Source organism: Cebus imitator, unplaced genomic scaffold (assembly GCF_001604975.1).
Source record: "Cebus imitator isolate Cc_AM_T3 unplaced genomic scaffold, Cebus_imitator-1.0 Scaffold1029, whole genome shotgun sequence".
Taxonomy (NCBI): Eukaryota; Metazoa; Chordata; class Mammalia; order Primates; family Cebidae; genus Cebus; species Cebus imitator.
The window spans coordinates 24,605-35,614 of NW_016108344.1; the positions used below are offsets into that span (position 1 = coordinate 24,605).

Genomic DNA, 11,010 nt, shown 5'->3' on the forward strand with positions numbered 1-11,010 from the left:
AGAGATGAGGTTTCACCATGTTGACCAGGATGGTCTCGATCTCTTGACCTCGTGATCCACCCGCCTCGGCCTCCCAAAGTGCTGGGATTACAGGCTTGAGCCACCGCGCCCGGCATTAAAATTTTAAAAACCATTTTCCCAATTACCTCACTATAAATAAGATGTCTCTGAAAGGTACAGATATGGCATCACAATGGTGATAGACAAATGGTGGAACAGTCCTGGTATCACAATATTGGTGATAGACAAATGGTGGAACAGTCCTGGTACCACGATCATGGTGATAGACAAATCGTGGAACAGTCCTGGTACCACGATCATGGTGATAGACAAATGGTGGAACAGTCCTGGTATCACGATCATGGTGATAGACAAATCGTGGAACAGTCCTGGTATCAAGATAATGGTCATAGACAAATGGTGGAAGAGTCCTGGTATCACAATATTGGTGATAGACAAATGGTGGAACAGTCCTGGTACCATGATCATGATGATGGACAAATGGTGGAACAGCCCTGGTATCACGATCATGCTGGTAGACAAATGGTGCAACAGTCCCAGTACCACGATCATGGTGGTAGACAAATGGTGGAACAGCCCTGGTACCATGATCATGGTGGTAGACAAATGGTGGAACAGTCCTGGTGCCACGATCATGGTCGTAGACAAATGGTGGAATAGTCCTGGTACCATGATCATGGTAGTAGACACATGGGACCTTCTCTGCCTGCAGATGGGTGAGGTAGCATTGACCCTGCAGTGTTCCCGGAAAAACACTTAGGCTGAATTTAATCATGAGGACATTTTCAGACAGCTTCAGAGTGTAGATCATTGAGCCAGACAGCTGACCTGTCCTCTACAAAGAAGCCCATGTCACCACCATCAATGACAACGAAAAGGTGAGGAGACACTTTGCGTTCAAAAGAACTAAAGCAATGTAGCTACATTATCTTTTGACTCTTTTTCGACCCAAAATGTCTCTTCTCCTTTTAGTTGTGTGATTTGTGGTGACATGGGCTGTCTGAAGGAGACAGGTCAGTCGTGCTGCTCACTGCTCTACATTCTGAAGTTGTCTGGAGATTACCTCAGGCTATGAAACTCAGGCTAAGTGTTTCAGCAAGAACATGGTGTTGTTCATACTCTGCACTGGCAGAGTCCCAGGTGACATGTTGTCTTAGTGTTGGAATATGACCCCTATCCGGGAGACCAGGTGGAGTCCTATCACCGTCATAGTAAGAAACCTACTGTCCATGTCCAAAGTCAAGCGAACATGCCCTTCCACAAGTAAAAAAATGGCATATGTGTAATCCTGGCATGTGTAGTAAAACTCAGGATAAGCTGTATACGTTGAATACAATATATCCAGTGAGTACCGGAAGACTTCAGGCTCTTCTGCTTCCACCAGCTCCATGCTGAGCCTAGAAAAGGAGGAAAAACCAAAGAATAAGTCAGGGAAAATAAGAAACGCAGAGCCCCAACTAGATTTCATGGGTAGCACAAGAAAGTGGTTAATAAAGAAAAAACATAGATCCATTAATTACAAAAAATTATTGCCTTATGTTGGGATGGGCAAGAGTAGGGTAAAAAGAATCAAAAAGAAAGAGAGAGAGAGAGAGAGAGAGAGAGAGAGAAAGTAAGCTCAGTGAGCCGTCCAGGTGACACACTGATGAGGGAGTAAAAGGACACTCTGAGTTAGTGCCCTCAGGACACACAGCGAACACCGATCGTAAAAACAAGAATGGTCAACCTACAGCAGTTAGTACATGACAAAGGGAGGAAGAAATGGAAACCTAAATATCTACTGCAATGAAAACCAACAGCAATGTTAGTAGGAATAGTTCAGGCTTCGTTGAAAACACGGTATCGATATTGTCAGCCCACTCTGTTTTCCCTGGACCTGGCGTCTCCAGGTGTCAACACAAAATTAGCTGTTCACAATTGTTCAGAGTTACCTGGGGCATGGTGGGCCTTGATCTTCTTCTTCTTCTTGGTCATTTTTAATCTCTGCAATAAATTCAGACAGGGACAGACAAAATAAGCCAATTCCCCAACACCCGTAACAGTCCACTGTCTAATCCCTGCACAGGGACCTCAGGCTCCTCAGCATGAGAACAGGATAATGTGAGAGATAGACTTCAGGAGGTCTCAAGGCCAATCATGCTAGAGATTCCTTGGTTTGTGTCTCAGAACCAATGGTGAAATGTCCCTCTTCTTGTAGACCATTATTCTTTTATCCCGAGTTTGTACAAACAGTTACACCAAGTTTGTACAAGCAGGGAAGAACCTCACAGATATGCTTGGGGAACAAAACTCAAGAGGAACTTGGTAGCCGGCAAGAGGCATTGAATTCAGATTGACAGACAACTCGTGGGCATGCGCTGCATAGCTTGGTGTGAGTGTGCAACACCTGCCTTGGGTTTCAATGTCCTGACAGTCGGTCCAGTGTGCGACGGGCATGGCCTGAGACTAGAAAGAGAGCAAAGCTCACTGACCCCCCCCATGTCCGTGCTTCAGACTGGAATCCAGAGTAATCGAAATCTACACTGATGTACAGGTTGAGCCCACAGTGATGACAACACTCAGCCCAGCCAGGGGAGCAATGCCCAAAGACTATGGGGTCTATCTGGGGCAGAAAATGGAGCTTTATCGCCTTCACAATGGAGTACTCACTGTCTATGTCACGAGCCAAGTCGACCTGCTGCTCCTCTAATGAGTGTAAGTTGCTCCTGTAAGGCTCACTGAAAGCAGATGTGCCAGGAGGAACTGAGAGAGTCGAATAACCTTCATCCCAGGACTCCTGGGGGGCTTCCTCCTCCACAGACTCCTGCAGATTCCTGATGAGCCAGGTAGGACAGGGTGACAGAAGATTAAACCAACAGAGATTAGACAACAAAGTCTCCCAGATGATCTGATGGAAGTCAGAAAGGAGTGGCCTCAGAAAGCAAAGGCATTTATCCTTCAAGAGAAAAAAAACTATCCTTCTAAATGCAGGGCGGAGGGTGACTACCTTGGGGACAGAGCACAAATGAGCAGCAGGTGCTCAGTGCATTTGCAAAATGAGCCACTGCAGGCCACCCAGACTCCCTGTAAACTCTCATCATGAACTGCAGCACGAGAACTAACACGGGGCTTCAACTACCTCGCATAAGTTATGTTGAATTTTACATGCAGCATTCAAGTGAACACAGCTCTTGAGGCATTTCAGACACCCAGATCTTGGGTATTAATGGCCTCCCTTTTCCAGTATTTTGATATCATATGTATATTTTTTGAATTTCTTCTCTTCACAAATCCTAGCAAACATGAGAACAAGAAATATGCAGAAACAATATACACATCTGTCCCTGGATTTAAACACATGGGAGAGAACAGGCGAAACCAGGAAATCCCTGTTTGCCGAGTTCACCAGGCTCATCTGATTGCAGACTCCTATCTTGGGAGGACTAAGAAATTGAAACCTACACAAGTGCCACAAATCACCCACAACTTTGTCAATAAAGACAATTTGCAGCTGGGTGAATGGAAGAAAGAGTTCTAGCCATCACTTCCCCGTTTTCCCTGGAGCTGCAGTCTTCAGGTGTCACTACTGAGCTAACAGCCCACAACTCCACCGCATTACCTGGGGGGCACTTGCCATTGTTCTTCCACTTCCTCATCGTCATTTTGACTTTCTGTAAATAAATTCAGAGAAGCAGGTCACATGAAGCAAATCACACTTCACATGGGACCAAATCAGTGTTTAGTCATAGCACAAGCACAGAAGTGTTCTCAGGCAAGAATACAAATTCTCACAGGCAGATGCTAGGGTGCCCTCGATGAAGCCTGGTGAGTGGATGAGCCTGCTTTCCAGATGCACAGACCAAAATCTCCCTCTATGGGTAGACCATAATGCCACATTCTCTCCCACAGTCTATGCAAAGTTAAACCAAATTTTTTCCCAGAAAATCTCCAAGTGTTAGTCAAACTATTTTCCGGCAGTGCTGCTGCAATACTGACTTATCTCACCAGGTAGCAAGGTCATTGAATGGTTAGAGGCATCTATGCATGAAACTGGACAATATGTAAATTCTAACACTTGCTTGAAAAAGAATCTGTGAGCTTTGCGCAGTGGCAGTATCATAGCCAATGAGGTTTATCCAAGATGAGATTATCGCTAATTGAAAACTTTCCCCACTACCCCGCCATGATGACATGCAAATAGAGTCGGCATTGACAATTTTTGGCAGTCCCTAGGGAAAAGCAATAAAAAAAGACAAAACAAAAACAAACAAAAAAGAATCTGTCTCAGACCAATGGTGAAATGTGAACCGGGCATGGTGGCTCCCGCCTGTAATCCCAGCATTCTGAAAGGCTGAGGTCAGCACTTCACGAGGTCAGGAGATTGGGACCATCCTGGCTAACACAGTGAAAGCCTGTCTCTACTAAAAATACAAAGAAATTAGCTGGGCATGGTGGCACTCGCCTACACTCTCAGATACTCGGGAGGCTGAGGCAGCAGAATCGTATGAACCCAGGAGGCAGAGGTTGCAGTGACCTGACATCGTGCAACTGAACTCCAGCCTGAAAAACAGAGGGAGACTCCACCTCCAAGAAAAAGAAAATACAAAATCCGTGATTTGAAAAGACAAAGTAGGTGAAAAATTTATGGTCAGGAGTTCAAGACCAGCCTGGCCAATATGGTGAAACCTCGTCTCTACGAAAAATAGAAAACTTAGCTAGGTGTGGTGGTGAGCACCTTGGTCCCAGCTACTCAGGAGGCAGAGGCAGGAGAATCAGTGGAGTCTGCAAAGTGGAGCTGCAGTCAGCCAAGATGGTGCCACTGCACTTCAGCCTGGATGACAAAAAAAGACTCCATCTCAACAACAACAAACAATATGTGATGCTACAAGAAAAATCAGATCGGCCATTGCATTGAGGCAGTGGAGAGCCAGGGGTGAACCTTGCTTTACCAAAACATAACAACAAGGGAAAGAGGAAATGTTTTCATCCTGGTTTCAAGGTGACTATGCAGCTAAGCAAGTTGACTTAAAAGAGACCAAGACTGAAACTCAGAGCAGCAAAACCTAGGGAACAATATCTACAAATAAAAAGGCAAGTCTTCCAGTTTCCTTAAAAAGAAATAGAAACTCCATGAACATCGTTCAGGGACAGATGACATAATGACAGGTGATGAGAGATACCGACTCAACGCTAGGAGACCTGACAGACACCTACTGTATACCTCCTGTGCTCAGGTGACCATGAGTTTGTCACACTGGCCTGGGGTCTGGTAACTTGATACTCAGGCCTGGGAGACAAATGCCTGGCATGAGCTGAGGAAGAGATAACAATTCCCTGATGTCTGTGTTTACTATCCCATCATATATATTTATTTAAACCAATCTGTGTGTATAGAGCCTGTCTTCAGAGTTGATCTTCCTCAGCCTAGACAAAGGTACCAAAAAAAGGAATGTAGAGGTCACCTGAAAGAATGCTTAGAGCATCCTCCGCTACATCATGAGATGATTAACTCTCTACAACCAGCGCAGATTCGATGCTGTCTTCCTCAAATGTGATTTCATTGGTGTCTCTGGGAGGCTGGCTGGAGTCACTAGTCCCATAGCTATTTGAATGAGTGACGACACATTCCCCCAGTGAGTCCTCAGGGACTTTCTTGACTTCAATCTTCTGCACCTCTCTGATGAGCCAGAAGAGATAAAGATGTCAGAAGATTAAACAAAGGGAGATCGCACAGGAGAAATAAGAGAGGGGTCTCAGAAGGCAAATGGGAGGTTCCCTTTGAGAAGAAACAGGCAATCCTCCTCTCTGCAACACAGCATGGCTGCCATGGGAACCGGAGAGAAAGAGAGCAGCTGGTATTCATCACACTGGGCAGAAAGGAGCTGAGGAGAACAGAGACTCAGTTATCCCTGCATAATTCAGACATGGCACTCAGCACATACAAAGAACCACAACAGCTGCCACACCCTGTGTCTAAGTTGGGTTGAATTGAACATATTGTGGCCAAGGGAATGCAGGCTTTTGGCCCATGGGAGATGTCAGAGAGGGTGAGATTCTAGAACTTTTCCATACTTTACCACCCATTACTTCCTCCTGATTCTTCAGTGTTACCTGGGGGCATGTGACTCCTGTATTTCCTCAGCCTCCACAACATGAACATCTTCATCCTCATCTTTTTCATTTTCTGCAAGTACAGATGTGTTTGTTCAGATATTTCCCGTTTCACACTCTGCAAGCACAGGCAGCCCAATGTGCACAGGGTCATGAAAGTCTATGTGTGGGTCCCTGTTCTACTGAAAGCTCTCATGTTTTCTCCTTAACAAAGTGCCCTGGCATGGTTTCCTGATCCACCAGGCAATGCATTTCTGATCCGGAGGCTCACCGTCAAGATGAGGCCAAAGGTTGAAAAGACCTTCTGCTCCCACATCACTGGAGGCTTCTGCAGCCTCTCTCTGGACTTTGGCAGCTGTCTAACCCATCCTGACACAGATCTCATGCCCAGGGACAGGCTTGCCTTCCTGTCACAGTTCACATTGACAACCTATTTCTTTCTCTTAGGAGAGGACAAACAAACTTGCCCCACAATCGTCTGCACATCAGGTGACTTCACAGGCCCTCCAAGTGGCTTCTGCTGTGTTATTCAGGGACATTCTCTCCACAGGGAGTGCTCCAGTCTGAACCACTTCCTAACACCAAATGCCCACACATCAAGTGCTGTCTCCACCACCACACCGCAAGGGGCTCTATCTCATTTTGATAAGCGGTCATAAGTGTTCGCACATTTGAATGCTTCAGACACTTGCAAGATGTTTGCCTTGGCAGATGGAGAGAGAGAAATTTGCCTGACTTTGCAGATGGAGAGACTGAGAGTCAGGAAGGGGAAATCAATTGCTCACTGACAGTTACTAAAAACACTGCCGAAGATACAGCCTGGGAACCTTCATTCTTAATCCAGAGCTCTTTCCACTCCAACAACCGCCCTCCTGTCACAGCTTCCTTTTTGTCCTTTACAACTGGACACATGCTGCCTCTTGTTCCAAAGACCACCTCCCATCAGATGATGTAAGGAGCAGAGTCCTCTTGAAGCTCCCACAGTGGGTACTGTGTACTATCACTGTATTTCCCCCTGGCCCCCAGAACAGAGTTTCCCTACAGGACCTCAGCAGAAACCTGAACTGAATGGAAGTTCATGAGCCTCAGACATTTCGACCCATGGACTAGATGCTACTTGTCTGCAGGATCTTCTGTGGTACACAGAGGATTCCTGTCAACATGATTTAGCCTCTTGCTGAGAAAAACAGGTGGTTCTGTGCCTGTGTCAGGAATCAATAGCTGAGGTTTTACCCTGAATCCCACACCCACCTTGCTGCAGACGTGGAAAAGTGGCTACATGCTTTGGCCTCTCTCATCTGTTTTTAACAAAATGTTAAAATATAAATTAATATTTGCCTAGAAGTATGGGGAAAATGAAATAAATTCTGATGAAGAAAGTGTTCAGTTTCTCAGACAAAACACAGAACACTCTTCAGCACTTCGGTGATGGTGAACCTATAGAACTTACCTTCCGTCTTCAGCCGGCAGCCCAGGTCGTGGGCCGCTTGACTCATAAGAAGTTTATTTTGGCTGTCTCCGTATTGCCGGTCCTCCTCATCTTTTCGATCTTCTGTAAGCAAATTCATAAAAGCAGGTCACATTAAGAAAATCACACTTCACATAGGACCAAATCAGTGTTTAGTCATAGCACAAGCACAGAATTGTTCTCAGGGCAAGAATACAAATTCTGACAGGAAGATTCTAGGGTGCCCTGGATGAAGCCTGGTGAGTAGATGAGCCTGCTTTCCAGATGCATAGGCCAAAATCTCCCTGTACAGGTGGACCATAGTGCTATATTCTCTGCCAGAGTCTACGCAAAGTTAAACCAAACTTTTTCCGAGAAAATGTCCTAAAAGTAGTCAAACTATTTTCTGGGAGTGTTTCTGCAATACTGACCTATCTCACCAGGTAGCAAGGTCATTGAATGGTCAGAGGCATCTATACATGAAACTGGACAATGTGGAAATTCTAACCACACTTGCTTGAAAAAGAATCTGTGAGCTTTGCGCAGTGGCAATATCGTAGCCAATGAGTTTTATCTGAGATGAGATTATTGCTCATTGAAAACTTTCCCCAGTACCCCGCCGTGATGACATGCAATAGAGTCAGCATTGACAATTTTGGACAGTCTCTAGGGAGAAGAAATAAAAAAAGACAAAACAAAAACAAACAAAAAAGAATCTGTGGGCCGGGCATGGTGGCTCCCGCCTGTAATCCCAGCACTCTGAAAGGCCAAGGTGAGCACTTCACGAGGTCAGGGGGTCAGGACCATCCTGGCTAACACAGTGAAAGCCTGTCTCTACTAAAAATACAAAGAAATTAGCTGGGCATGGTGGCACGCGCCTACAGTCTCAGCTACTCGGGAGGCTGAGGCAGCACAATCGTCCGAACCCAGGAGGCAGAGGTTGCATTGACCTGAGATCTTGCAACCGAACTCCAGTCTGAATAACAGAGGGAGACTCCATCTCAATAAAAAGAAAAAAAAAATCCGTGATTTCAAAGGACAAGGCGGGTGAAAAATTGAAGGTCCGGAGTTCAAGACCAGCCTGGCCAACATGGTGAAACCTCGTCTCTACTAACAATACAAAAATTAGCTAGCTGTGGCGGTGAGCACCTGTGGTCCCAGCTACTCAGGAGGCAGAGGCAGGAGAATCACCGGAGTCCGTGAAGTGGAGATTGCAGTAAGCCAAGATGGTGCCACTGCACTCCAGCCTGGGTGACAAAAAAAACTACAACCCAACAACAGCAAACAATTATGTGATGCTACGAAGAAAAATCAGACCGGCCATTGCACTGATGGGCGGAGAGCCGGGCTGAGCCTTGCTTCACGGAAACACATCGGCAAGGTAAAGAGGAAATGTTTTCATCCTGGTTTCAAGGTGACTGTGCAGCTAAGCAAGCTGACTCAAAAGAGATCAAGACCGACACTCGGAGCAGTGAAACCTGGGGAACAACATCGCCAAATAGGCAAGGCGCCCAGTTTCCTTAAAAAGAAATGGAAACTCCATGAACATCGTTCAGGGACAGATGACATAATGACAGGAGATGAGAGATACCGACTCAAAGCTAGGAGACCTGACAGACACCTACTGTACACCTCCTGCATTCAGGTGACCATGAGTTTGTCACACCGGCCTCGGGTCTGGTAACTTGATACTTGGGCCTGGGAGACAAATGCATGGCATGAGCTGAGGAAGAGATAAAAGTTCCCTGATATCTGTGTTTTTATTTTTATACATCATACATTTTTATTCAAACCGATTTGTGTGTATAGAGCCTGTCTTCAGGGTTGATCTTCCTCAGCCTAGACAGAGGTATCAAAAACAAGGAATGTAGGGGTCACCTGAAAGAATGATTAGACCATCCTCTACTACAACATGAGATGATGGACTCTTGACAACCAGTGCAGAGTTGACTTTGTCTTCCTTAAATGTGATTTCATTGGTGTCTCCGTGAGGCTGGCTGGAGTCAGAAGGGCCGTAGCTATCTGAACGAGTGGTGACACATTCCTCCAGTGAGTCTTCAAGGACTCTCTTGACATCAACCTTTGGCACCTCCCTGATGAGCCTGAGGGTATAGAGATGACAAAAGATTAAACAAAGGGGGATTGGACCCCGGGAACCCCTGGCTGGTTTTCACAGGAGGAATCAGAGAGGGCTCTCAGAAGGCAAATGCAAGGTTCCCTTTGAGAGGAAACAGGCAATCCTCCTCTCTGCCACAGAGCATGGCTGCCATGGGAACCGGAGTGGAAGAGAGCAGCTGCTATTTATCACACTGGGCAAAAAGGAGCTGAGAAGAACAGAGACTCAGTTATCCCTGCATAGTTCAGACACGGCACTCGGTAGACACAAAGAACCACAACAGCTGCCACACCCTGTGTCTAAGTTTGGTTGAACTGAACGTATTGCGGCCAAGGGAATGAAGGCTTTGGCCCATGGGAGATGCCAGAGAGGGTGAGATTCTAGAACTTTTCCATACTTTCCCAACCAGTACTTGCTCCTGATTATTCAGCGTTACCTGGGGGCACGTGACTCCTGTATTTGCTCAGCCTCTGCGACGTGAACATCTTCATCCTCATCTTGGTCATTTTCTGCAAGTACAGATGTGTTCGTTCAGATATTTCCCATTTCACACTCTGCAAGCACAGTCAGCCCAATGTGCACAGGGTCATGAACGTCTATGTGTGGGTCCCTGTTCTACTGAAAGCTCTCATGGTTTCTCTTTAGCAAAACACCCTGGCATGGTTTCCTGATCCACCAGGCAAAGCATTTCTGATCCGGAGGGTCACCATCAAGATGAGGACAAATGTTGAAAAGACCTTCTGCTCCCACATCACTGGAGGCTTGTGCAGCCTCTCTCTAGACTTTCGCAGCTGTCTCCCACATCCTAACAGAGATCTGATGGCCAGGGACACCTTGCCATCCTGTCACAGTTCACATTTACAATCTATTTCTTTCTTTTAGGAGAGGACAAAAAACTTGTCCCACAATCCTCTGCACATCAGTTGACTTCACAGGCCCTGCAAGTGGCTTCTGCTGTGTGATTCAGGGATATTCTCTCCACAGGGAGTGCTCCAGTCTCAACCGCTTCCTAACCCCAAATGCCCACACATCAAGTGCTGCCTCCAACACCACACAGTGAGGGCCTTTATCTCATTGTGATAAGCGGTCATAAGTGTTCGCACATTTGAATGCTTCAGACATTGCAAGATCTTTGCCTTGGCAGATGGAGAGAGAGCAATTTGCCTGCCTTTGCAGATGGATAGACAGAAAGTCAGGAAGGAGAAATCAATTGCTCACTGACAGTTACTAAAAACACTGCTGAAGATACAGCCTGGGAACCTTCATTCTTAATCCAGAGCTCTTTCCACTCCAACAACCGCCCTCCTGTCACAGCTTCCTTTTTGTCCTTTACAAC

General features: G+C 46.2%; 1 protein-coding gene, 1 long non-coding RNA gene and 2 other non-coding genes across 6 annotated transcripts in view; 2 read left to right on the forward strand and 2 right to left on the reverse strand.

Moving 5' to 3' along the window:
* The window catches only part of LOC119469923, a 51,587-nt gene that overhangs the window by 18,136 nt on the left and 22,441 nt on the right, over positions 1–11,010 (reverse strand). The gene's annotated exons all lie outside the window — the stretch shown is intronic.
* LOC108298648 (neuroblastoma breakpoint family member 1-like) overlaps positions 561–11,010 on the reverse strand; it is an 18,698-nt gene continuing 8,248 nt past the window's right edge. For 2 of the 3 annotated variants that reach the window (XM_037735859.1, XM_037735860.1), the window contains 7 exons: positions 10,111–10,183; positions 9,437–9,660; positions 7,562–7,663; positions 6,112–6,184; positions 5,463–5,677; positions 3,620–3,671; positions 2,700–2,834 (listed from right to left, as the gene is read on the reverse strand). In XM_037735859.1, the coding sequence (XP_037591787.1) occupies positions 5,506–5,677; positions 6,112–6,184; positions 7,562–7,663; positions 9,437–9,660; positions 10,111–10,183 (644 nt within the window). In that variant the 3' untranslated portion in view covers positions 2,700–2,834; positions 3,620–3,671; positions 5,463–5,505. Of the gene's footprint in view, positions 1,419–1,952; positions 2,005–2,670; positions 2,835–3,619; positions 3,672–5,462; positions 5,678–6,111; positions 6,185–7,561; positions 7,664–9,436; positions 9,661–10,110; positions 10,184–11,010 lie in introns of those variants that run through there. The other variant, XM_017521271.2, reaches the window with a different exon arrangement.
* LOC119469925 lies at positions 4,097–4,236 on the forward strand. Its single transcript, XR_005198784.1, has one exon. It is a non-coding gene; the product is annotated as a U4 spliceosomal RNA (small nuclear RNA).
* LOC119469924 lies at positions 8,093–8,233 on the forward strand. Its single transcript, XR_005198783.1, has one exon. It is a non-coding gene; the product is annotated as a U4 spliceosomal RNA (small nuclear RNA).